The sequence below is a fragment of the Oncorhynchus kisutch genome, linkage group LG13 (genome assembly GCF_002021735.2).
Source record: "Oncorhynchus kisutch isolate 150728-3 linkage group LG13, Okis_V2, whole genome shotgun sequence".
In the NCBI taxonomy this organism is placed as follows: domain Eukaryota; kingdom Metazoa; phylum Chordata; class Actinopteri; order Salmoniformes; family Salmonidae; genus Oncorhynchus; species Oncorhynchus kisutch.
This window is the reverse complement of record NC_034186.2, coordinates 33,678,911-33,706,575: the sequence shown is the minus strand read 5'-3', so window position 1 is coordinate 33,706,575 and position 27,665 is coordinate 33,678,911. Positions and strand designations below refer to the sequence as shown.

Below are 27,665 nucleotides of genomic sequence, written 5' to 3'. Positions count from 1 at the left end.
ACGACTTACCGTTCTTTGTGCAGCTTCAAATGTCGAACAAAGTTGGAAATTGTTGCGCCTCCGTCTGTAATTTTCTTCCCACATGTTTTGCAAGTTGCAATCCGTTTTTTGTTGATACAGCGTCTTCTTTATATACGAAAATAATAATACTGGGTATCATCTTTCCAAGGGCTCTATCTGAATTCACTCCCGGACGTTCCTCTCCACTGCCATGCACAACTTTTTCTCAGCTGGCACAATTCGATTGTCTGCTGTCCAATTCAAACTGTAATCTGTTAAATGAAGAGTTGATGCACTGCATACTTTTTTTAATAGCACAATTTGTAATATTTGGGATTGGGGAGGGTATCAAGTCAGGTCAAGTCAAAAGGCTCAAGTCCAAGTCAAGTCACGAGTCATTGGTGTTAAAATCAAAGTCGAGTTGCAAGTCATCATATTTGTGACTCGAGTCTGACTCGAGTCCAAGTCATGTGACTCGAGTTCACACCTCTGCCCGAATATCTCTTTGGAAAGCAACTCTTGCCCTGACTTTGTCGACTTTGTTAACTAGTGAATGGACGAATAATAGCGAATAATATACTTGGAAGCGGTGGGTGGTGCGCGCGCATCCGAAGGCATTGTTTTGGGTCAGCCTCTGGAATCAGTGCCCTGGGAGGTGCAGACAAAGGATCTGCTTTGGGAAAGTCGCATTCCTAGATGTAGTGCTGGTTGTGCTGGTAAATTGACGTCTCTCTGATATCCAATAGTTCTTCCCTAACCTTAACAGTTAAGGTTTTCTGGGCTAACAATGTAAGAAATAATACATTAAAAAACTAAATACTGCACAGTTTCCTAAGGACTAGAAGCTACCATCTCTATCGGCGCCATCTTGAATCACAGCCAGGATTAGTGCCAGCGTGTATGTCAGAGGTTTTTCACTGAAATCTAAATTTAAGCTGACCAATAAGTTTACAGCTATGAAAAGCTTTTATACAGGAAATGGTGTGTTAAGCAAAGCTTAGCACTCATGTGAGAGAGAGCTACAGTAGCAAACAGAGCAGAGGGCTTGGCCAGGCACAGTAGTATGTTGTGACAGCAGCCCACATTAATCCAGGGTTGTAGACCATCAGACTTGTAATCTAATGTGCTGATGACAACATGATTTATCCCCTCCTCAATGTCCACTCACACACTGCCTGCACACAGCCAGTAGTCCTATACTTCAGCAGAGAAGTCCCTACTTTGTAGGGCCTCAATATTACATCATATTGCACCCTTGCTGTAGAGCTTAAGTTAAGTACTATGCGGGTGCTCACTGTTGTTAAAGCTTCTCCTGGAACCTTCGCTATTGGTTTCATCACCTTCATCAATCTCTCATGGACTGCAGTAGAAGGGTCAGTGTGGAGAATTCTTCTAAACCTGCCGTATGCCAGGATAAGTGTTCAGTCCAGGGCTAGATATGTAACTTATTACCAGAGAGAATATGCCAATTTAATCTGTCAGAGTCATAGAGAAGTCTCTTGATAAACTACAGTCGGAAAAGCAGCCTCAGCTCTGCCAGCATGGATCACCCGTCTGCCAACCCGTGGCCCTGAGGATATCTTTATGAAACCCATGGGGTTTTTCTTTCTCCAGGAAAAACTCAACTGGATTCGGTTGATTGCTGTTATTCTTTCTCCATCTTTAAATGTTTTGTGATCATAATAAATTAATTCAAACATGATAAAGTGATCCAAAGTTCACAAATGTATCATTTAATGTCATGTTTCAGACATTAGAAATTGTATTTTTATGATGTACTCTATTCGGTTGTTTGTTATGTTACTAGATGTCGATGAGGTATTCAGATGGTAACTATTTTCCTTGGTAAGCTTATTCTAAACCATTTATCTCACTCTGTTCCCACACTTCTGTTCATTGTCACAAATACATGGTTATACACTGAGTGTACCAAACATTAGGAACACCTTCCTAATTTTGAGTTGCACCCCCTTTTGCCCTTAAGAACATTCCAATTTGTCAGGGCATGGATTCAACAAGGTGTCGAAAGCATTCCACAGGGATGCTGGCCCATTTTGACTCCAATGCTTCCCACAAAAGTGTTGAGTTGGCGGAATGTCCTTTGGGTGGTGGACCATTCTTGATACACATGGGAAACTGTTGAGAATGAAAATCTCAGCAGCATTGCAGCTCTTGACACACAAACACCTGGCACCTTCTATCATACCACATTCAAAGGCACTTAAGTTCATCCACCCTTTGAATGGCACATACACACAACCCATGTCTCAATTAACTCAAGGCTTGAAAATGTATCTCTAATAAAAGTCTAAGTCTATAGCCCAGAGAAACGCATTGAATAACATATTCATAAATGGCAATACAGTCAAATAATAAATAATAAGAAACATGGTTTTGAAGCGTTTGTCCTATATAAGAAAGCTCAGGAAATATATATATATATACTGTACCAGTCAAAAGTTTAGATACACCTATTCATTCCAGACAAACACCGCTCTAGCTCAGCCACCTTTCACAGCAGATGCGGAAGTGCCACATTTGCGTATGTGGTGGATTGAGACGCATCCAATGTAAAAGATATCTCTAGTTTAAACTGAAGGATTTTGATGGGGATTTTTGAATTATGTTATGTTATGTGAGTCAATTGACTCTAGGGGCTTGTCTCCTCCCCTTCATCTACACTGATTGAAGTGGCAATAATAAGGGATCATCACTTTCACCTGGATTCATCTGGTCCTTCTATTTCATGGAAAGTGTTCCTAGTGTGTTGTACACAGTGTGTATCCACATGCAAAACAGCAAGGAACACAAAGAGATTAAATTCATTGTTTATTTTTAGATTTCTATGCAGATATTGCTTAGATTATTTGTGTGGGATTTTCAACATACTTTGTAAGTAGGACTTTTTTCAGGTTAATTGACTACCTTACATATTAACCAGGTATTATTACAGTATAAGTCTCACACAAACAGTTTGGTGTGGCAGGCTGGGCAGGTTTCCCTGCCTGCTCCTTGAATACTCCCTGACTGAGTTTCCTCAGACAGAAAGCACACACAAAGTGGTCAGGGTGGAACTTGCGCTCCATAGCCGAGATGCAGCACCCAGAGATGGGCTCTCCACAGCCCCCACACAGTGTACCCTGGTGGGAGTGGAAGTGCAGAGAGCACAGGGGACGACCATCCAGCTCCAGGAAACAACCATCGGTGAAGGACTTCAGACAGACCTGGTTAGAAAGGGATAGAGAGAAGTAGAAAGAGGGTGAGAAAACTTCTTCTATCTAGTTGGTATAGATTAGGCCTACTCTTTTTTTGGAGATTGAGGACGATTATGGTAAATGGGTAATGTCAGGACAATGATGTATTGTGGCTGTTGGCTGTTCAAAGCGTATTGTTTGAGTAATGGCAGTAGTTTCTAAGCAGAAGCCATGTGATCTGTGGTGAGAGACTCACTGAGCAGACGAAGCAGTTGGGATGCCAGGTGCCGTTGGCTGCAGTCAGGAAGTTCTCTTTCACAGGCTCTCCGCAGCCAGAGCACTTTGGAGCAAAGAGATGGTAAAAGTCTGTGGCAGTACGGCTTCCCGTCCTTCTCCAGAAAACCTATGGCACATCAAAGGACACATACGCAAAGAGAGGAGAGTGTTCTCTGTCACACTGTGGTCTACAACTTATGTTACCCTGTAGGGAACTGTAGTGGTTGTGGTGTTATCTGTCAGGCAGATAGATGTGTGCTCCCTCACCTTCAGGCCCAAAGCGCTCCCCACAGTGGGAACAGATGAAGTGCTCAGGGTGCCAGGTGCAGTCCATCGCTGTCAGGATGTTCTGAGAGTGAGGTCAAAGAGCCCAGCATGCGGTGAGGTAAACCCAACAACAACTTAACAGATCTAGAGAGGTGGTGAGTTGGTTTTGTGCAGTGTTAGATAATGGTGATACTGTCCAATCCAAAGAGAAGGTGTTGTACCTTCAGAATGGGGCCCTTGCAGTAACTACAGCGGGGTGAAAAGAGATGCTGGTAGTCTTTCTCACAGTAGGTCTTCCCCTCCCTCTCAAAGAAGCCAATGGTGCCCAGCTCAGCCGTACACACCACACAAACAAAGTGTTCTGGGTGCCACACCTGGCCCAGGGCTGTGATCATCTGCAGAATGATAGAAAGAAAAAGTGATACTATATTCCCACTTGGCATAGACATCGTCTATTCCACGTTGGTTCAACATAATTTCAATGAAACGAAGTGGAAACAACGTTGATTCAACCAGTTTGTGCCCAGTGGGTTGTTTCACAGGATTTTGTAAATTTTTTGGCAGCTCAAGCTGTTTACCTTTCCCACAATGACCTTTCCACAAGAAGCACAGTGACCCTTGGCCATGGTGTGTACACCCATCTTCTCCATATCAGAGCTCAGGCCTCCCAGAAGGTCATCTATGGTGTCTGTTTTTCCATGTGTTGATGCCTTGCGCTCCAGATCAGAAGTCTTTGGGCTGTTTGTGCTCTCATCTTTCACTTGTGTGTCATCCATTTCTTTCTTTTCTCCAATCTGTTTCTTCTTGACTGACTTCTGGACAAGCGGTGGTGGGGTTGAGGGAGAAGGGTCTGGCAGCTAAAGATGAGAAAAGTCAATGTGTCTACAAAACAGAGTTGCATCCATTCATATACATGAATGAAAAATGAAAACGAAATTAATGTTGGTGGCACTAGTAGTACTAAAGCTTCTGATATTTGTTTAGCTTGCTTTACACTGCCCTCTGCTGTCAGATCAGGTAAACTTCACTGAAAGACAGTCGTCCTCTGTTCATGCTCTGAGCAACCGTGTATTTATTCACTGATAGATGTTTCCTCACCCCCATCTCCAGGTCAAGCAGCAATTCATCCATTATGGACTCCAGCTCTCTGGAAGCAGAGCGAGGGCTCAGCAGACCAGCCTCCATTGGAGCTGCTAACTCACTGACAAACACACAGAGAAAACCACAGATGAGCACTGGTATACAGTGGACACTGGACAATTACTTAAATCTGTGGTAATTATGAATCTGAGTCTTAGCTCTATCTGTATGGTCTCACCCAGTGTCATTACATATGGCTATCTATGGGCTGACATACCAGTGGCTGACCTGTATACATTGGTGCTATCTGGCTCCTTTCCTTTCCTTGGATGGAGACCAACAGAACACACCTTTGGGACCTGCAGGAAATGCCACTTAACACATATGGCTAAAAAATACATCCAGTTTAAGTAACTGGACCAAAGACTAATCAACAACTGCTAGAGGTGATTTTATCATTACCGGTCCATATGTGTTGGCTGTATCTCTTTCTTTCTTCTGAGACGACTCTGGACCAGTTGAGTTGAAAGCCAACTCCTCTAGGAAAACATCTGTAACAAACACACACACATATATATGATATGGTAGGTACTATAATTCAGAAAAGGCATTTCTAACAGAATTCCTCTGAGATAAGCTGCAGTGCCTAATTACGGTCACCTCTTGCAGACTGCAAAGTGCACCCATTGATCTGCTGTGGTTGCTATATAAAGTGCTGCTTCCTGAGGAAGTGGTGGAAGAGATGCTATAGTTACAGACAATATCTTCACACTAAAAGGGACACTTTTGAAACTGATGCAATCCTCTATGACTAACAGCATTGCTCTTAACTCACACTGTATAATCTGTATGATCTGTATGATCTGTATGATCTGTATAATCTGTATGATCTGTATGATCTGTATAATCTGTATGATCTGTATAATCGGTATGATTTGTATGATCTGTATAATCTGTATGATCTGTATAATCTGTATGATCTGTATGAAAGGGAACGTTACATACAACTATGAAGTAATTGTGTTTATTTTAAGACATTTTATCATAAGTTCTTCATCAGTAAATCATGACTGCACTGGTGGAGCACAAATCAATGAAAAGAAATCAAAGTGAAAACAAACTCTTCTATTAAAAACACACACTTATATTAATAATAATTGCTATCCACTGTCTTTCTCACAATTTGGTTGGTAGTGACTTCCGTCAACAAGGTCAGGAATCCATCTGTCTCTCAACAGAGATAACCTTCTGTGGTTCACTGTGAATTTACATTGACAATCATATCAACAAAAACACCATTTAAATAGGTATGATAGAACACATGACATGTTCAGCGTGACCAATGTAATGCAAGGCAAGCATTCATTCACCACACACCATAAAACATGTACACCTCCTGAGCAACTTCCTTTTTTAAACGTATTTATCCTCAAACCTATCAATGTGTATTCCCTTATAGTTTAATCTATTGCATTTTGTTTTATATTTAATCATCACAACAGAAGCAGAGGAAAAAATACTCACCCAGGTCATCCATGCTTGGAAAATATATTTGTGCTCTCTGTGAATGAGCCTACGTGTTCCAGGGTGTGTGTGAGTGTGTGTCTGTGTGTGTGTGTTGGTTTACTGACAGTTAATTGGCACACATCCTAAAAGGATGATGTCAAAATCAGATGAACTTGTGGATATGATTTTTATATCTCTGCGTGTAGTTTGAAGGAAGTTGCTAACTAGCATTAAAGCAATGACAGGAAGTCTATAAGTATCTATGGAGCACTCTAATCACACATTTTATTTCACCGGGTGAAAAGAAACATCTTGATCCTTAAAGGGATACTTCTGTATTTTGGCAATGGTATACACGAGTTCATTTGACTCTGGGGAAATATATAAAGGGCCTAATTGCCAAAATCTTGAATTATCCCTTTAATCAGGTCAAACTGTCATTTCCTTTTGTCTGGTTTTTTTTGTTTACTTGAATTTCTCTGAGTGCACTGCTACCTTCCTGAAGACACTGGATACCTTCTAAGATATTTCTACTCATGTTTCTCATGTTTCTACTCATTTCTACTCATGTTCATAATAAAACATGTTAAAGGTCAATTCATGACCTGGTGAGAAGTTATACAAAGCTCAGGTTGTATGTACATACACGTTTTATCAACCACTATCTTCTAAATGCTGATGATATATGGGTTAAATGGTCAACTATCAATATGAAAGGTGAGAGAGCAGTCCCCCTTATCTGAAAATTGAATAGGGAAAGAGTCAAAGTTGATTTAACTTTAAGATAGTTGTGCATAATAATGGTGTAACATAGGTGAATAGATTGTTCCACTTCATAATAGTTCAATATGATAACATAATAGGAAGGTTTTCAGTAGACATATTTAAGACAACATAGATTATTGCATATTGATTACATAATGCCATAAATTGTTGACATCATGACATCTCAATATAATGACATTATTACAGTGTAATTGTGTGGTGACATAATGAGTTAATTTTGTGGGCATCATTACATTATTATGACATCATAATGCATTTCATATCCATTTATATCAGGGATGGGCAACTTTGATTTGGGTGGGGGCCACAAAAAATCTGAACTCTTCATCGGTTGCTCGACTTCTGCGTACCCACATCCCAGCAGGTAATTCAATTCAAATCAAAGCAAACTTTATTTGTCACATGCGCTATATACAACAAGTGGAGACCTTACCGTGAAATGCTTACTTACAAGCCCTTATTAACCAACAGTGCAGTTCATGAAGAGTTAAGAAAATATTTAACAAATAAACTAAAGTAAAAAATTATAAAAAGTAACACAATAACATAACAATAACGAGTTTATATACAGGGGGTACTGGTACCGAGTCAGTGTGCGGGGGTACAGGTTAGTGGTCATTTGTACTTAGGTACATACGTAGGTATGTAGGTAGGGGTGAAGTGACAATGCATAGATAATAAAAACAGCGAGTAGCAGCAGTGTACAAAACAAATGGAGGATTGGGAGGGTCAATGTAATAGTCCAGTGGCCATTTGATTAATTGTTCAGCAGTCTACTGGCTTGGGGGTAGAAGCTGTTAAGGAGCCTTTTGGTCCTAGACTTGGTGCTCCGGTATGCTTGCCGTGCGGTAGCAGAGAAAACAGTCTATGACTTGGGCGACTGGAGTCTCTGACAATTTTACCTATGGTCCTAGATTGCAGGAAGCTCGGCCCCAGTGATGTACTGGGCCGTACAGACTACCCTCTGTAGCGCCTTACGGTCAGATGCCGAGCAGTTGCCATACCAGGCGGTGATGCAACTGGTCAGGATGCTCTCGATGGTGCAGCTGTAGAACCTTTTGAGGATCTGGGGACTCATGCCAAATCTTTTTTGTATCCTGACGGGGAAAAGGTTTTGTCATGCCCTCTTCACAACTGTCTTGGTGTGTTTGGACCATGATAGATTGTGGGTGATGTGGACACCAAGGAACTTGAAACTCTCGACCAGCTCCACTACAGCCAAGTCGATGTTAATGGGGGCCTGTTCGGCCCGCCTTTTCCTGTAGTCCACGATCAGCTCCTTTGTCTTGCTCCCATTGAGGGAAAGGCCATTGTCCTGGCACCACACTGACAGTTCTCTGACCTACTTCCTATAGGTTGTCTCATTGTTAGCGGTGATCAGGCCTAACACTATTGTGTCGTCAGCAAACTTAATGATGGTGTTGGAGTCGTGTTTGGCCACCAGACGTGGGTGAACAGGGAGTACAGGAGGGGACTAAGTACACACCCCTGAGAGGCCCCAGTGCTGAGGATCAGCGCAGCAGACATGTTGTTGCCTACTCTTACCACCTGGGGGTGGCCCGTCAGGAAGTCCAGGATCCAGTTGCAGAGGAAGGTGTTTAGTCCCAGGGTCCTTAGCTTAGTGATAAGCTTTGTGAGCACTATGGTGTTGAACGCTGAGCTGTAGTCAATGAACAGCATTCTCACGTAGGTGTTCCTTTTGTCCAGGTGGGAAAGGGCAGTGTGGAGTGCGATTAAGATTGCGTCATCTGTGGATCTGTTGGGGCAGTATGCGAATTGGAGTGGGTCTAGGGTATCCAGGAGGATGCTGTTGATGTGAGCCATGACCAGCCTTTCAAAGCACTTCATGGCTACCGATGTGAGTACTACGGGGCGGTAATCATTTAGACAGGTTACCTTCACTTCCTTGGGCACAGGGACTATGGTGGTCTGCTTGAAGCATGTAGGTATTACAGACTCGGTCAAGGAGATGTTGAAAATGTCAGTGAAGACATTTTAGTTTGTCCACGCATGCTTTGAGTACGCGTCCTGGTAATCCATCTGGCCCCGCGGCTTTGTGAATGTTGACCTGTTTAAAGGTCTTGCTCACATCAGCTACCGACAGCGTTATCACACAGTCATCCAAAACAGCTGGTGCTCTCGTGCATACTTCAGTGTTGCTTGCCTCGAAGCAAGCATGTTAACAAGTTTCGATAACTGGCCACAAGACTGGCCGTAATCTACTATTTAACTCACAACATTAAGTTGAGACCCTGAGTTCTCCCCCCAAAAATGAAATGTTTTATTTATCACATACACCGAACAGATGCAGTGAAATGTGTTGTTTTACATGGTCAGCCATAGTACACTGCCCGTAGAGAAAATTTGGGGTATTCATCTAGCAATGTGTGTTTTACAGAAGATTAAAATAAACTGTAGCCTACGACAATGTTACATTATGAGATTACAATGTTTCAATACACAAGAAACAAATGTATCATTTCTGAAATGAGGGAACAGTTATAACACAGATGATCCATTATATTGACCAGATACCCATAGGTCAGCGCACAATTGGCCCAGCATCGTCTGGGTTAGGTTTTGGCCAGAGAAGGCCATCATTGTAAATAACAATTTGTTCCCAACTGACTTGTCTAGTTAAACAAAGGTTAAATAACATAAATACTAATTGCTGCTCTAACAATTAAAATAAATGGCCACAGTCGAGTGGATCAGTTTTGTCAAGTCTGTGACCATCGTTGGTCACCACCTTTCAAAGTGTGTTGCATTATGAGGATTAAAATGGTCCTACTTGCGCCTACATGTCGACTGCATGAACTTTACAAAAACCATGTCATCAAAAGTAATGAAGTTTTGACTGCAGTCGACTGCAAGTTTCTGCAGTTGCTCTTCATCAACGTCATGCTGCAGCCATCGCCTGCATTGTGGGAGACTCTATTGTCAACCAATAATTGAGGGTGTTTTTGTTTGACCCACACGACCAAAGACGTGACCCAAAGACATGACTGAAATAGAAACCAACTTATACACGCAAATCGTGTATACAGTGGAAATTTAAAAATGTATGAATGTGATATTTGAGGCTCTCTCACCAATTGATTGTACAATGTATACACATACATGTTCAATTTATGTGTGTGTGATATTGGACTTTTGGCTGTCGCAGATACACCCTCCCCCAACTTCCCTCCTCGACTTTCGTCTACAGTCGGTTGCTTTCACCTTACCACTCAAACGAGCCCATTTGCTTGAAAAATGTAAGGCAGTCTGGGGTAAGCAAGATCAGGTGGGACCATTCTAGCCAATGAGAGGGCAGATACGCGAGTGACCAACGGGCACAACGTTTTCCACCAGATACCAAAGTCCAAATTTGCGATCATAAAATGTGCTTTTTGGTCTTCATTTAAGGTTAGGCGTAGGGTTAGCAGTGTGGTTAGGGTTAGGTTTCAAATCACATGTTAAGAAGAGAAATTGTAGAAATAGGCTAGGTATTTGACTTTGGTAACTATTGACGACCAGGCACAACTCCGATATAAATGTTTTTTTTCTCAAAGTTTCCGGGATATCACGTGTCCTACTTATACCAATAAACTGGTAATAACCTAGTCATTACGAAACTTCTATTCGATCATCAATGAAATCACACGTAGCAAATCATAATTTCAATGTTTTGTTAACTACATTCGACATTCTCTCATTGACCTCCATACAAAACCCCCTCGCTTAGTGAGCGAAAAAAACTAAAAAAATCGCCACCTGCTACCGATTTTGACCAACTTATCCTTCTCGCTTCGACTCTTCCTTTCTGATTATAATGTAACACATTTGCCGTGGTGGTTCATGGGAAGAAAATTTGCCACCTCCCACTTCCTCTGTTCCTGTTTATATTTCTCCCTATTCAATTGTAGTTATTGATAGAGTTTTTAGTTAGAGTGGTGAATGAAAGGCAGTGTGATTTCTTATAGTTTACCACTATTATTAGTATTTTAGCGGCAACATCACTCCACAATCGTACAGACAATAGTCGATTGGAATCTACTACCAGGGGTTGCGTCTTAGATCTTAAAAGGGCAACTGAATCATGGCGGGTGGGACCCCTTAGAATTGACAAGACTGAGTCAACTAAACATAACGAGGTGAGGTGGACCTCTCTTTTAGAATTAGCAAATGTAAAATAAAACAACACATACATTTACACAGTGATCTTCAAAAATACATTTTCACATGAATGTAGTCGTGAGCGTTTCACACATTTCAGTTTACCCTCTCATTCTGAACAGCTCTTCTGTTTTATTAGGTGTGAAAGGATGGGGGAAATCATTTCAGCTGTCATATTTTGAGACTCAAATACATTTTATGGTATTTCAATGGTTATAATGGCCAGTGTGAAGTTAACATTGAGATATTTAGTAAAACTACCCTCTTTCTTGTTGTTTATGCCAAGGGTGATGGAGCAGATGAATGACCCTTTGACCATGGTGTCGGAGTCTACTCCAGACACCATCAGACAGCAGAGGCGCAGGGAGCTGGACGCTCTGCGGAGTAAGTCTCGTGTGCGTCTGGGGTCATGCCTACAGAGCTGGGGTCAGCTGAAGAACCACCTGGGATTCTCTCTGCACTCTGAGCTCGCCAACTACCTACTGCAGAGGTAAGGCCTCAGACCAGACTGGACTGGTGGTGGCACTGGTAACAAACAGCACACAATCTTCACGGCTCATCTTTATTACACATCTATAACATTGGAGTAATATGATGTTGGCTATTATTCATTTTGTTAAATTTCTTTTCACTCTCTTCTCTTCAGCTATTTTTCTAAAGTGTGTGCCAAATGCTCAGGTAAAGACCTGTTCCCATAACATACAGTTTACAGTTTCATTCATGTGAATATGTATGAACAAAGCCTGTGTTTTTTGAATGATGATGTAAAAGTGTGTTTGGTCTTGGTCCACTAGACAATATGAAAGGGGATACGACTGCCTTGGTGACATCAAGAGAATCTCTGCATCACCTCGTCCTACTGGTCCACACCCACGGGCAACAGTGCCCCTTCCCACCAACCCTCCAATCTGACACTGCCAGAGAGAAGCAAGCAGCTGACACAGAGGGAAGCCAGTCAAAGGGAGAGGCAGTGAAGCAGAGAACAGGCCCAAAGCACTTACCACCTCAGACAGGTGCGAAGGACTGTAGTTCTCCAGAGGATGGCCTCTCCCCATGTGCTCTGGGGAAGGAAATGAGAGAACCCCCGGATGTGTTAGAGGCAGAACTGTGTCTGCACTATGTCTGTGAGGGAGGGCATCTGCTTTCATGGCAACCTAGTCAGAGTGACTGTGATGAAAAGAGGGGGGCAGGAGAGAGGGAAGGAGAGATTGTGGAGGGGGATATTACCCCTGCAGGTCCAACTATGTCCAAAGGGAGGATAGGAGCAAAGAAGCCCAAGAAGGAGAGTGTCACAGGGAGGGGTCGTCTTTCTGTGAGGAGGTCTAGGGCTCGTGGTGGAGCAAGGTCTGTGGTGACCCAAGAGGAGGCACAGCAGCCAGGAGAGGAGACGATGGACCTGACAACCCTAAACTCTGGAGAGAGCAACTCAAGAGGTTCATTAAGAAATATGAATTCAAATTTCCTGATTAGTTCTGAAATGCCAGTGTTGACTCAACATCACTATGTTGTTTGGTCACATCCAGGAAGTGAGAATGCACAGGAAGGGTCAGTGGCAGGAAGTGACACAATGCCAGCAGAGTCCTTGCAGTCATTGGAGGATTGGTAAAGTTGAATAGTTTACTTCATGCACAACTCCTTGGATGTATTTGTTGTTCAAATCATAATCAACTCAACCTCATGGTGATCTAAGTTTTCATAGGCGGCTACCTATGGAATGGAATGATCATGACGATGATAAGGAGCACAACCCAGACAACATCACTGGAGAGAAGGATGTCCCTTCACCCGGCAGGTTTTAATTGCACAGTTTAATCATCTAAGAAGGAAATACATGTGAATGAACATGTTGTAAAAATGTATGAGCACTTTGTTGAACTTCATAGTGATGTAACTGTAGTACACAGGAACCTGAAGGGGGACACAGAGTAAAGCAGTTCAGTCAGAGGTTGCGTTTACACAGGCTGCCTGAATTCTGATATTTTTTTCACATTTTTTTGTTTTTACCAATCAGATCAGTTCTGATCAGATTTGAAAGTGTCTTTGTGGTTGGTCAAAAGGGTAATTAGAGGAAAAAAGATCAGAATAGGGCTGCCTGTGTAAACACAGCCAGAGAGAGATACATTAAGTTGGGGACAAGGAGAAGGTGGCTTTTGATGGTATTTTTTCACACTTCCTTAATTTGCCAGATTGGATTATATGATTAAAACCATTAAATGTATTTTCAAGTAAAATATTATTGAGATGAAAATCATGAAAGCGAACATGGTTCAAAGAATTCTTATAACCACATACTCTGAAATAAATGTAATACATTTTCTTTCATTTGGTTTGGATTTTATAGACCGGAGCCAGCCGACAATGTTTCTCAGATTGTCAGCAAAAAGAAAAGGTTTGTGCATTGTCAATTAAAAGTTATGTAGAATACTGTTTATTACTAATTTATGTATTTCTCACTTGTATATTTCCATTTGTTTATTGTCATCCCAATTTAATGTTCCCAGAAAAACAACACCAAAAGCAATCTTGCCTTGTGAGTTTGATGGCTGTGGGAAGATCTTCTCCTCTCGGCAGTACCTCAATGTGAGTTCAGCAGTATAGCTGAAGATGACCACTTACTGATTAAGGTAAAATACACAAAACTCCAATCTATCTCATCTCACACTTAATTCAGCATCATATGAAGTACCAGCACTTCCACCAGAGGACGTTCACCTGCTCTCACACTCCCTGTGGAAAGTCCTTCAACTTCAAGAAGCACCTGAAAGAGCATGAGAAGCTGCACAGCAGTGAGGCTCAACATTTCACTTCTAGGATTCTTTATTATCATCCTTTGCTTCTGCTCATTATGCTGAAATAATGATTGTCTGAGTAGCTATTTGTAGGGCCCTGTGTTTCTTCAGTCACAGAGTCAGGAAGAACTCAGGTCCCTAACATTTTCATATACAGTACAGAGCAACCACAGATGCTCTGAACCTGGTACTGTATGTAATTACTCTCTCTGGCTTTTGTGTATTGAGACCAGAGGGACTTCATCTGTGAGTTCTGTGCCCGGGCTTTCCGCACCAACAGCCACCTTCTCATCCACCGCCGCATCCACACCGGAGAGAAACCGATACAGTGAGTATTCTCTGTCATAGTGTTTGTCACACAGTGTAGAGTAGTAACACTATTATTAGGACTTCTACTATGGTTCCTGTATATGCTATATGACACTATTTCTGTACATCTGTAGTGATCCTTTGGAGTGTTCATCCCTCTCCCTCTCTACCAGGTGTGAGGTATGTGGCTTCACCTGCCGCCAGAAGGCCTCCCTCAACTGGCACATGAAGAAGCACGACGCTGAGAGCAGTTACCAGTTCCCCTGTGAGGTCTGCGGCCGGCGATTTGAGAAGAGTTACAACCTGACCGCTCACCACCGCAAAAGCCACCCTGACTAGACCTTGAGCCTCACCATCACCCACATTGACTCACCCCCTCCCCACGCCTCTTCCCTGTCCCTGCAGAACAATGACCACACCACCACAGCCATCGGCACAGCAACAGATGACTGCTTTTTCATTGGCGTGACATGAAACCATGATGCTGTGTTTTGCCCTGTGTTTACACCTGTCGAAAGTGTGTGAATAATGCCCCCTTTGGTCTTTTGTCACCCAAATGTCCAGTAGGTCAGTGGCTCCTATTCAGTCCACGGACAATCTTCCTACTGAATACAAGCAGTCTCCCCTTCGTCCCGATGTGTGTTTTTGTTACATGACTCAATATTCTTTGGGTTAAGAACGGTAATGATTGAGAAGACCACCTTTGGATGTTGCTTTTGTCTAAATCTATTACTATGTAGTTTTATTTATGAGGAAAGTACAGTATGTCAAAGGGAAGGAAGGGGGAAAATAAAAAGTTTGTGTTTTACATTTTGTTTTATCGTCTTGAATTATCAGACTAATCACGTTACACATGTTATCTATGAGGAAATGTTGTTAATATATGACTAAACCCCCTTTAAAGATAGAATCTGTAGTTTCTACATAAATGTTTTGATGTATAAATTAATGATATATACCAATTTGTTCTTGAAGAATATAACTTATAAATGCCACATGAACTTAGTTCAACTCTTGTACTCCATCAGAACCCAAAATATGAGCGTATTATGCTCCAATATTTGTCAACAAAGTACATGTAAACAAACACTGTATAGTTTCAAGTTGTATTAAGTCTCATGTACAGAATATGCATGGTATGCATCATCCAACTAAATCCTTACCTTAAGGTTCCTTCTCTTTCAATGCAACAACTACAACAAATAGTACAAAAATAAGAATACAAACATAAAGTAAATGGCAGAATAGAAGAAACCTTTTAGCTCAAGTGTAATACACAATTTATATTACAATATTTACACAAGTATTGGGGAAGGGGGGCAAGTGTATATAGCCTCGAAACATGATTAAAACTATAATTGTGATATCATGGATGGTCAGTCCTTGCACACATAGCTTTCACTTTGAATTGGAGAGTGGTTGCATTTCTCCAGGCCCAACCCTCAGCTCTTTACCAAAACTATTTACTAAAACACAGGCAGGGTAACTGCTTTGTTATTGTTTCAATTAAGGATGCCATCTTTAATCTGGCTTTCAAATACGTCAGTCTTATTGATTGAAGCCCACATTGGCAAATACAGCCTCAAACTAACAGGTGGGCGTTATCGTTAAAATAAAATTATGTAATCCAATTGGCGCATAGAAATTCTAGAAGACCTGCCTCCAAATGGTTGCTATGCCTACAACACATTCTTCCCCCTAGGCTTGATTGAAAAGTATGTCAACCAATAGAGATAGAGATGGGCGGGAATTTGCGCGCACACTGAAATCTGCCCAGAGAATTTGTGCCACTGCCCTAGTGCCTACTATCAAATCTTTTTGGGCAGGCTTCACCGTACTGCCGGTGCTGGACAGGTGAATGACTCAGGATGGAAAATGTACTATAAAGGTTTTCCAGAAAATACATACAGGTAATGAACCATTATTTAGGCTACGTCCTGAAAAATAGCTTGGTTTATCACTAGCACGAGGAAGTGCATAATGCCGACTTCAGCAGCATGACAAGAGACAATGTAGAATTCAGTAACGTTAGCAGACAACGAATAACGTTTTTGAGTTGAGCTTGCTGCCAATATCTCTAACTAACTGGATTTTGGTGAATGTTCTATTATTACATGATCAGAAATATAGATTATGCTTTACTTGTTATTTTTGTTAAGTAGTCACCTTAATTGCTAATTACTTTAGAAAAACTGTACTCAGTTTGCAAAGCTGCCAGCTAATACCTTTTGAGAGTAAAAAACAATAACGATTGATTGGATGCATAATGTATCATTATAAAGATACTGTAACGTAATTAGACTCTCATGATTCTTCAAATCGAATGTTTTGAAAATGTTTATTTTGAACATGAGCCACTTGGATAAAAGTCACTTCTGACTGGTGTTTGTCAGGGTTGAAAAAAACAACAACACCTTTTTTTATACAATGAGTATACAATCGCATGTATTCATCTTGGTAGAATCATATCCTCCTGGGATAGTCCAAGATGTCAACAGCAATGACATCAATGACCTTAGAAAGACTTATCGAATGACCATGATGTTTATATAAGGTCAAAGATGTTTATAAAAGGTCAAACTGTCCCAGAAATGGCCAGGTTTTCTATTTAACGTTGTATGGAATACCCTATGTAACATTTTGAACATAATGATGATAATGGAAGTAAAATTCCACATTGACACTTGTTCTCCAATTGTGTTCTAACCATCTCAAAGTAAAAGTTGTAAATGCCATAAGCTCCTATTCAATAGTTGGTTCGAAACCAACCAGGCTATATGAAAATACTATAGGAGAGGTTAATGAATGCTCATTTAATGTTGTGTTTCTGTATCCAGATTTGCAATTTGCTGTGTGAGAGAGTAGTGAGTCATAACGGTGTGGGTGTATGGAGCGATTTCAGTGGCAACAAAAATGGTATTTGAATTTTATAATTTGTATTAGGATATTGGATTTGAATGTAATATTTGGCAATTTTTTATGCACAAATTGAATCATTGAATTCATATATTGAACTTGTATTTCATGATTTGAATCGGAATTGAATGAATATTGCATGTCTCCTGCATGTCATAAGACTGTGTTAGCCCACTGTTTTAGCCCACTGTGTTAGCCTCGTAATTACCAGACTGATTACTATGTGTAGCGAACCATTCATGTAAGCTCGTGGGATCAGGTCGCTCGTGAGGCTATGTGATGAGCAACCTTGGCTGAGAGATGAAGACGTGTTAGTTTAACTGATGGGGTTGTAACCCAGGTCTCCTGTGCACCAGACAATGCAACTTTTCATGTCTCAGACAAGTTACTCATCACACGAGTGTGGTCACGGAACCACCTGTGTTACACTTCACCCCCCTTTGACCTCCTCCATGAAGAGACCCATCCAAGTCACAGAACCAATAATCTTATAATGACTACCCATGCCAGAGACTTCAAACCAGCCGTCGGAGTGGGACCAAAAATCAACCCTGGCATGTATTTATTTATTTTTTACCCCTTTTTGTGATATCCAATTGGTAGTTACAGTCTTGTCCCATCGCTGCAACTCCCGTACGGACTAGGGAGAGGCGAAGGTCCAGAAAAGTGTGTCCTCCGAAACATGACCAAGCCGCACTGCTTCTTGACACACTGCTCGCTTAACCTGGAAGCCAGCCATACCAATGTGTCGGAGGAAACACTGTACAGCTGGTGTACCGAAGTCACAGTGCATGCACCTGGCTGCCACAAGGAGTCGCTAGAGCGCGATGAGACAAGGACATCCCAGCCGGCCAAACTCTCCCCTAATCCGGATGACACTGGGTCAATTGTGTGCCACCTCAGGGGATCTAACCCGGATCTGTAGTGACGCCTCTTGCACTGCGATGCAGTGCCTTAGACCTCTGCGCCACTCAGGAGGCCCATAGCCCTGGCATTTTTAACACACCGACCCATTCTTTTCCTACAGGACTACACACTGACCCATTCTTTTCCTCCAGGCCTACACACCGACCCATTATTTTCCTACAGGACTACACACCAACCCGTTATTTTCCTCCAGGCCTACACACCGACCTGTTCTTTTCCTCCAGGCCTACACACCGACCCATTATTTTCCTCCAGGCCTACACACCGACCCATTATTTTCCTACAGGACTACACACCAACCCGTTCTTTTCCTCCAGGCCTACACACCGACCCGTTCTTTTCCTCCAGGCCTACACAACGACCCGTTCCTTTCCTCCAGGCCTACACAACGACCCGTTCTTTTCCTCCAGGCCTACACAACGACCCGTTCTTTTCCTCCAGGCCTACACAACGTCCCGTTCTTTTCCTCCAGGCCTACACAACGACCCGTTCTTTACCTCCAGGCCTACACAACGACCCGTTCTTTTCCTCCAGGCCTACACAACGACCCGTTCTTTTCCTCCAGGCCTACACACCGACCCGTTCTTTTCCTCCAGGCCTCAACAACGACCCGTTCTTTTCCACCAGGCCTCCACACAATCAATTATTTTCCTCCAGGCCTCCACACTGGCCCATTGTTTCCTTGAGGCTCCCATTATTTGCCAGATAATGATAGTTTTGCACACAAAACAAACTTGTTAGACTAGTTGTGCTAAAAATGGACTAAAAATGGAACAGAGCGTCTCGTATTTCAGGCATGACGTCCTTTACAATGGTGCCACTGGACTCAGATCTACAGTTGAGCTGGTTCAACCACTGAGGTCGCTGTGGAGTAAGTTAACCTGTTATGGCTGCAATCCCGATATCGGGATTGATATAACAACTACCAGTGAAAATAGAGGGCGCCAAATTCAAACCAAAGAAATCTCATAATTACAATTCCTAAAACATGCATGTGTCTGATATAATTTTAAAGCTATTCTCGTTGTTAATCCCACCAAAGTGTCTGATTTCAAATAGGCTTTTCAGTGAAAGCACTACAAACGATTATGTTAGGTCTCCACCAAACCACTATAAGCACAGCCATTTTCCAGCAAAATATAGCATTCACAAAAAGCATAAATAAAGATAAAATGAATCACTAACCTTGAATTATCTTCATCAGATGACACTCATAGGACTTTATGTTACACCATACATGCATGTTTTGTTCATATTTATATAACAAAATCGGAGTTTACATTGGCGCGTTAGATTCACTAGTTCCAAAAACATCAAGTGATTTTGCATAGCCACATCGTTTCAACAGAAATACTCATCATAAATGTAGATGATAATACAAGTTATACACATGGAATTATAGATATACCTCTCGTTAATGCAACCGCTGTGTCAGATTTCAAAAGCAGTTTACGGAAAAAGCAACCCATGCAATAATCTGAGATGGCGCTCAGAACAGTAGCCAAATTAGCCTCCATGTTGGAGTCAACAGAAACCAGAAAATACATGATAAATGTACTTCCTCCAGGAAGTGGAATTGGAAGTTCTCAGGTTTTTGCCTGCTATATGAGTTCTGTTATACTCACAGACATAATTCAAACAGTTTTAGAAACGTCAGAGTGTTTCCTATCCAATACTAATAATATGCAAATATTAGCAACTATGACTGAGGAGCAGACTTTCATCCAAGCTACTCAATACTGCCCCTGCAGCCATAAAAAGTTAAGGGGGGGGAATGTAACACATGGGGATCTGTGAAACTCACTCATCGGCCTGAAGTGTCGCTCCTTGCGCAATTGACAAAGGATTTTTTCAGTAGCGTTGTGGATTAGAATGCTTAAGGATGGTGGTCATGCGTGTTTACGAGGCAGAGGTCTTGAGTTCGAGTCTTGGTATGAGCTGAATCAGGGGGAAGCTTTACTTGTTAAGCAAGCAGCGGGTTGTCCTTTACATGAACTTCCTGAACTTCTCCCTATAGGCTTTAGCTAAGTGGGCTAACAGAGTCTTGTGACGTGCAAGAGACCTGGTACGAACCCAGTCAGTCACAAGAGCAAAATTAAATAGGGAGTGGAATGATATCATTAGAAGGGGTATGACAGGCATTTAAACTATATTCTTATGTGGGTCAAATTTAGTTTTTTTGTGACGCTGCCTTCTAATGTAGCCTGTAAACATCATAGAGGGGAACAGAAGGCTCCGGAGTCTTAGCTTTCAGGAATGGGGTCATAATAACTTATAGCCAAAACGGTTCAAATGCTAGAGCCAAATTCATTGTAAGAAAATAAATTCAATATGCCACATTGGCTTCAGAAACCTCCGTAAGTTTCTGTTTACCACAACCAGCGTTTGATTCTATCTATTCCCCTCTCCCTTTCCTGTCTGGCAAAGTATCAGCATGTTTGTTGTCGCTGGTTTTGAATCTGAATTTGAAACATGAATCTGAATCCATCTGAGAAGTTGAATATATGAAACTTTGACAAGCTTGAAATTATAGTTTGTGAACTTGATACACAGACAATGAATGCAATATCTACCGTATTGAAACTGAATAGGCCTATATAAATGTTGAATTTGAATATTCAATTGAATTTAAACTGAATTTTAAAGTGAATTCAATAGTTCAAGTTCAATGTACAAATTCAATGATTCAATTTGTGCATTACACATTTAAAATATGAAATTCTAATACAAAATAATTCAAATACAATTTCTATTGGCACTGAAATCTCTCCATATGGGTGGGACTGGGAATGAAGAGATGTAAAGTGGAGAGGTTTCAATTATATGAAGAAATATGTATTAACTTCATGGCCTCTTGCCAGTTGACTTCTTGAGTAGTTACAGTAGTTACAGTGAGTAGTCACTGTTCAAATAAACCTACCATTAAAATTATAGACTGATCATTTCCTTGTCAGTGGGCAAACATACAAAATCAGCAAAGAAATGTTTATTTATGAGTTGCACTCTGAAAACTCGATCTACCTTTCTGTCTTAGTTAGCTTTTCATTTTGGAGATTTCTATCAGCTTTAGTTTGACCAGAGGCAGAAATTCACTTGATAATCATGGTGGGAAATATGGGTGGGTTGATGTACCTGATTAGAAACCGGACCTATTGAAGCCAGTAAAACATCCCTTTAGTCTGAGAACCTCTGCATCTGAAGCCATAATCATCCAGCTTCTCTGGAGAGGTGAGTTGAGTGCTGCTTGCTGCTGCTGGTCCTAGCAGGTCTCTCAGGCAGCAGCAGGTAGGCCCTTAATGCTGGAGATAACACAGAGCTGAACAGAGGAGGCTTTGCTTTGACCCCCATCAGCCTGTTGATCTGGGTTCAGGCTGGCACCTCAGCAGCCACTCTCTCTACCCGCTGCCATCATCAGGTCCCTGCTAGCTGTCCTCCCAGAACCGAACAGAGACGCATCGCAGCCTTTCAGGGGCTGAGGCGAGGCTAGGTGATGGATGGTGTTGGACTGGGCTATTGCGGCATGCTTCAGTTGTGTCTCTGTTCTGGGAGCAGCAAGGAGGGAAAGCAGAAAGGCAAGGTCAGGGGGAGGAAGAGCCCTACTTTGCATTTAGATTTGAAATGACTGTGTTTCTCTCTGTGTTGTGCTGTTGATTAGCTCAAATTCTGATCATAGCCTTCCTGCAAAGCCGTCCGCATCAGCCTGCAAGGAAAATACCACATCAATATCGGGGGGCCTACTCCGCTCTGCAATCAGAGCACTCAAATCACACATCTTATGTCACCGGAGAAAAGAAGCCTCTCAATTCATCCTGAAAGGGATACTTCGGAATTTTGGCAAGGAGGCCCTTTATGTTGTTCCCCAGAGTCAGAGTTCATCTGACTCTGGGGAAATAGATAAAGGGCCTCATTGCCAAAATTCCCGAAGTATCCCTTTAAGGACTTTCTGTCCTCATGATCTAGCTGGCTCCCTCTTGCTCCCTTCTCAGCTCACCCACACAGTATTGTGATACTGTATGCTGTATTAATTAATTATGGAGATCCCCTGCCTGTAATGTAGGCTACGGAGCCGCTAGCCATGGCCTCCCTTTGATCTTGCCAAGCAGGGCAGAGCCGGGAGGCAGGAGGCAGGGCCTTTGCAGCCGCTGGCCATGCTGCTAAGCATAGGGTCTCTAGCAGATGGAGCTCACTGGCCACCAGTATCCACCATGGGGATGGCTGCTGGCTGCAGGAACAGACCTCACTCTATTCTGGGTTACTGGTCCACTTCAAGCTGTGCTAAGTGGACCAGTGATAACTAAGGGGAGCTCAATATTAGGATTACCAAATCGTGTCGAAATGCATCACATGTTGTTGACATGGTGGCTGACTACTGTGATGTCAAATCTATTTAGTGTAATTCCATATAATATGGATGTTGCTGTTTGTGTTGCAGTAGAAAAGGAGGAGAGCTCTGATGTTGTTCAGCACCTCGTGTTATCAATTATGTTTCTAATCTGGGTCGCCCAAAAGCACATAGTGACCCAAAATAAAACACTGTGAAGGAGCTGAGAGAGAGCCTTCTTGTGTAGACATTTGGATCTACATATATATATATATTTTTTTTAGGTCTCAATTAGCAGCTGGACTATGCAAATGTCTTGATTTGTGTGTTTTAATTGTTTCATTTTTATGTTTTGTTACACCCTTGATGCCTTTTACACAGACATCCATTCATTCTGAATGGACTGCCAGTACTCACCATGATGTCATGCTCTGCTCAGAGGCGGGTCTGTCTGTGCTGGAAGTGATGCCTGGCAGGCTGGCTCAGTGTCTTAGACTGTCCTGGACCCTACGATATGCTACATGGACAACAACACATTCAGCTCCAATGGAAGGGCAGGGAGGAGAGCATACTTTGGTTCTGCCTGATGATTCTGCTGCTGCCTGGGTAGAGGAGGGAGAGTGCATTTTACACAAGCAGAGGTTTGTTCATGTGTGTACAGCTTGATGGTGTTCTAGTAATGATGTCAGAATTGATGCAGCAACACCACATTACATCAAGCTAGTGAATAGGGCAATCAATGATTGCATATAGGCTACATCGTAACATACCCTTGTCTGTACATTATGCTTTGAATCTATTCTTCCGTGCCCAGAAATCTGCTCCTTTTACTCTATTCCGAACGCTCTAGACGACCAGTTCTAATAGCCTTTAGCGTACCCTTATCCTACTCCTCCTCTGTTCCTCTGGTGATGTAGAAGTTAACCCAGGCCCTGCAGCACCTAGCTCCACTCCCTTTCCCCAGGCGCTCTCATTTGTTGACTTCTGTAACTGTAAAAGCCTTGGTTTCATGCATGTTGACATTAGAATCCTCCTCCCTAAGTTTGTTTTATTTACTGCTTTAGTACACTCCACCAACCCGGATGTCCTAGCCGTGTCTGAAGCCTAGCTTAGGAAGGCCACAAAAAATCCTGAAATTTCCATCCCTAACTATAACATTTTCCGACAAGATAGAACTGCCAAGAAGGCGGAGTTGCAATCTACTGCAGAGAGAGCCTGCAGAGCTCTGGCATACTATCCAGGTCAGTGCCAAAACAATTCGAGCTTCTACTTTTAAAAATCCACCTTTCCGGAAACAAGTCTCTCACCGTTGCCACTTGTTATAGACCCCCAGCTGTGCCCTGCACACCATATGTGAATTGATTGCCCCCCATCGATCTTCAGAGTTCGTACTGTTAGGTGACCTAAACTGGGACATGCTTAACACCCCGGCCGTCCTACAATCTAAGCTAGATGCCCTCAATCTCACACAAATTATCAAGGAACCTACCAGGTTCAACCCTAAATCCGTAACCATGGGCACCCTCTTAGATATCATTCTGACCAACTTGCCCTCAAAATACACCTCTGCTGTCATCAACCAGGATCTCAGTGATCCTTGCCTGCGTGCGTAATGGGTCCGCGGTCAAATGCTCCCTAAAATACTTCAACGATCAGGCCTTTCTAATCGACCTGGCCCGGGTATCCTGGAAGGATATTGACCTCATCCCGTCAGTAGAGGATGCCTGATTGGTCTTTAAAAGTGCTTTTCTCTCCATCTTAAAAAATGTAGAACTAACAGATATAGCCCTTGGTTCACCCCAGACTTGCCTGCCCTTGACCAGCACAAAAACATCAACATGTCCTGTGGCATTCTGCATTAGCATCGAATAGCCCCCGCGATATGCAACTTTTCAGGGAAGTCAGGAACCAATACACTCAGTCAGTTAGGAAAGCTAACGCTAGCTTTTTCAAACAGAAATTTGCATCCTGTAGCACTAATTCCAAAAAGTTTTGGGACGCTGTAAAGTCCATGGAGAATAAGAGCACTTCCTCCCAGCTGCCTACTGTACTGATGGTAGGAAACATTGTCACCACCGATTTAAACAATGAAAATGGATCATTTCAATAAGCATTTTTCTACGGCTGGCCATGCTTTCCATCTGGCTACCCCCACCCTGGCCAACATCTCAGCACCCCCTGCAGTAACTTGCCCAAGTCCCCCCCCCCCCCCCCCCCCCCCGCTTCTCCTTCACCCAAATCCAGACAGCTGATGTTCTGAAAGAGCTGAAAAATCTGGATCTCTACAAATCAGCTGGGCTAGACAATCTGGACCCTCTCTTTCTAAAATGATCCCCCAAAATTGTTGCAACCCCTATTACTAGACTCTTTTTCGTATCGTCTGAGATCCCCAAAGATGGGAAAACTGCCGCGGTCATCCCCCTCTTCAAAGGGGAGACACTCTAGACCAAAACTGTGACAGACCTATATCCATCCTGCCCTGCCTTTTCTAAAATCTTCGAAAGCCAAGTTAACAAGCAGATCAACGACCATTTTGAATCCCACTATGGAATCTGGTTTCCGAGCTGGTCATGGGTGCACCTCAGCCATGCTCAAGGTCCAAAACGATATCATAACCGCCATCGATAACAGACAATACTGTGCAGCCGTCATCATTGACCTGGTCAAGGCTTTTGACTCTGTCAAACACCGCATTCTTATCGGCAGACTCAATAGCCTTGGCTTCTCAAATGACTGCCTTGCCTGGCTCACCAACTGCTTCTCAGATGGAGTTCAGTGTGTCAAATCGGAGGACCTGTTGTCCGGACCTCTGGCTATCGCTATGGGGGTACCACAGGGTTCAATTCTTGGGCCAACTCTTTTCTCTGTATATATCAATGATGTCGCACTTGCTGCTTGTGATTCTCTGATCCACCTCTACGCAGATGACACCATTCTGTATACGTCCGGCCTTTCTTTGGACACTGTGCTAACAAACCTCCAAATGAGCTTCAATGCCATACAACACTCCTTCCGAGGCCTTCAACTGCTTTTAAATGCTTGTAAAACTAAATGCATGCTCTTCAACCAATTGCTGCCCGTACCCTCCCGCCCGACTAGCATCACTACTCTGGACGGTTCTGACTTAGAATATGTGGACACCTACAAATACCTAGGTGTCTGGTTAGACTGTAAACTCTCCTTCCAGACTCACATGAAGCATCTCCAATCCAAAATTAAATCTAGAATTGGCTTCCTATTTCACAACAAAGCCTCCTTCACTCATGCTGCCAAACATACACTCGTAAAACTGACTATCCTACCGATCCTTGACTTGGGCAATGTCATTTACAAAAGAGCCTCCAACACTCTACTCAGCAAACTGGATGTAGTCTATCACAGTGCCATCCGTTTTGTCACCAAAGCCCCATATACTACCCACCACTGCGACCTGTATGCTCTCGTTGGCTGGCCCTCACTACATATTCGTCGCCAAACCCACTGGCTCCAAGTCATCAATAAGTCTTTGCTAGGTAAAGCCCTGCCTTATCTTAGCTCCCTGGTCACCATAGCAACACCCACCCGTAGCACGCTCTCCAGCAGGTGTATTTCACTGGTCATCCCCAAAGCCAACACTTCATTTGGCCGCCTTTCCTTCCAGTTCTCTGCTGCCAATGACTGGAACGAATTTCAAAAATCACTGAAGCTGGAGTCTTATATCTCCCTCTCTAACTTTAAGCATCAGCTGTCAGAGCAGCTTACCAATCACTGTACCTGTACACAGCCAATCTGTAAATAGCACACCCGACACATCCCCATATTATTACTTACCCTCTTGCTCTTTTGCACCCCAGTATCTCTACTTGCACATCATCATCTACACATCTGTCATTCCGGTGTTAATGCTAAATTGTAATTATTTTGCATCCATGGCCTATTTATTGACTTACCTCCCTACTCTTCTAGATTTGCACACACTGTACATAGATTTTTTGTGGGTAGTGGGCACTGCAAAATGGGTCTGACGGAATTACCTCTGCTCCGCTACCTGCCACATCAGGTTTGATGAAGGACAGTGTGACAGACTAGCTACAGGATCTACTCTCCCTGTTGCTGTCCTTGGAAAACACCTACAGTTACAAAAGTTTGGCGAGACATGTTATAGATGTGTTAGACCTCAGAGAGAGGATTTATCTAAAGGTCACTGCTATCATCACATGCATTTTAGAGCTCTACTGCGGTATCTCTGTTATTTAGTGTAGGAGAGTGTGTTGATTGGTGGTTGCTCTCTTCAGTTCTCTTCCATTTCTCATTCACCTCGTCACAGTTTGTTTTCTGTCAAAGCCTTAGGCCCCTCTGTTCTCTTACTTTTCTCTTGTTTCATCCTCCACCTACCCACCCTTTCTTTCGGTTCTTCTTGACTTCCTCTGCTGCCAGTGAAACATGGGACCGTTAAGACCCTAGCAGACCATCTTCAATCGATTCTTCGACGTGTCATTACTTTTACCCATTTTCTCTCTTCTCCAAGATGGAGGAGGTAGATCTCTGGGGTTGCCATTTGTCAATGAAGATGGCTGTGGGAGTAAGTCAATTCCCTCCCAGCCTCATGCCCTAACAGAGACGAGCTGAAAGAGGGTGGTGTGGGGATATAAGGAGCATGCAGGAGCCTCTGCTGAACTGTCAATCCAGAGAGAAGAATCTGCCAGTAGCCCCACTCCAATGACCTCCATCACAGTGAAAAGAGAGGGAGGCTGAATATGGGTGGAGAGATGCCAGTTATTTACTGGCAAAACAAGAGGAAGGGACAGTTCGTGGGGGGGACTGGAAATGTCTTTTCTTTTTTTTAAGCCCTAATTTTTCATGGCAGGTCATCTAGACTAGAGCCTGGGCTCTGTGCTGATATGGCTTCTTCTCCACTGCTGTGGGCTGGTGATAGCCTAGCGCAGCCCTGGCTATGGTCCTAGACTAAACCAGCACTAGCCTGTCTGCTATTCTCTCACAATCAGCAGAGGAACCGGCAGAAGCCCAGCCCAGTCCAGGGAGGAGGTAACACGACGCATTACTGTATAAACTCACTAATACTGAGCTGTAAAGACACCGAAAGGAACAAACATTAGGCCTACTGGACATATGCTAAGCTGGCTAGCCTATTATTTT

General features: G+C 42.8%; 3 protein-coding genes across 6 annotated transcripts in view; 2 read left to right on the top strand and 1 right to left on the bottom strand.

Moving 5' to 3' along the window:
* Nucleotides 1-2,816: 2,816 nt before the first annotated feature.
* LOC109902562 (leupaxin) lies at nucleotides 2,817-6,554 on the bottom strand. The gene is given in 11 exon segments (XM_074933750.1): nucleotides 2,817-2,996; nucleotides 2,999-3,224; nucleotides 3,451-3,562; nucleotides 3,564-3,597; nucleotides 3,738-3,819; nucleotides 3,959-4,132; nucleotides 4,316-4,594; nucleotides 4,836-4,938; nucleotides 5,106-5,176; nucleotides 5,280-5,368; nucleotides 6,342-6,554. Coding segments are annotated over 11 exon segments (1,218 nt in total). The 5' UTR covers nucleotides 6,355-6,554; the 3' UTR covers nucleotides 2,817-2,961.
* Nucleotides 6,555-10,977: 4,423 nt separating this feature from the next.
* Nucleotides 10,978-15,173, top strand: znf692 (zinc finger protein 692). 2 transcript variants are annotated; one of them, XM_020499013.2, is made up of 11 exons: nucleotides 10,978-11,245; nucleotides 11,554-11,757; nucleotides 11,914-11,945; nucleotides 12,062-12,700; nucleotides 12,791-12,869; nucleotides 12,967-13,059; nucleotides 13,609-13,656; nucleotides 13,769-13,847; nucleotides 13,939-14,053; nucleotides 14,285-14,384; nucleotides 14,539-15,173. In XM_020499013.2, exons 2-11 carry the CDS (start codon nucleotides 11,558-11,560, stop codon nucleotides 14,702-14,704), a joined length of 1,551 nt encoding a protein of 516 aa, XP_020354602.1. In that variant the 5' UTR covers nucleotides 10,978-11,245; nucleotides 11,554-11,557; the 3' UTR covers nucleotides 14,705-15,173. The 2 variants fall into 2 exon arrangements, with proteins under 2 accessions (XP_020354602.1, XP_020354601.1); XM_020499012.2 differs by having other exon boundaries at nucleotides 12,958-13,059.
* A 930-nt stretch (nucleotides 15,174-16,103) lies between these two features.
* The window catches only part of LOC109902564 (F-BAR domain only protein 1), a 44,143-nt gene continuing 32,581 nt past the window's right edge, over nucleotides 16,104-27,665 (top strand). Inside the window, exon 1 of one of the 3 annotated variants that reach the window (XM_020499015.2) lies at nucleotides 16,104-16,275. The gene's annotated coding sequence lies outside the window, so the exon portion shown is untranslated. Of the gene's footprint in view, nucleotides 16,276-22,984; nucleotides 23,171-27,665 lie in introns of those variants that run through there. The other 2 variants (XM_020499014.2, XM_031786062.1) reach the window with 2 other exon arrangements.

Excerpts from the sequence above, each read along its gene's own strand:
- znf692 (XM_020499012.2), top strand. The coding sequence starts at position 11,558 with ATGGAGCAGATGAATGACCCTTTGACCATGGTGTCGGAGTCTACTCCA. Across the intron at positions 12,870-12,957 it reads TTGCAGTCATTGGAGGATTG|TTTTCATAGGCGGCTACCTA; the intron begins GTAAAGTTGAAT and ends TGGTGATCTAAG. Across the intron at positions 13,060-13,608 it reads GATGTCCCTTCACCCGGCAG|ACCGGAGCCAGCCGACAATG; the intron begins GTTTTAATTGCA and ends TGGATTTTATAG.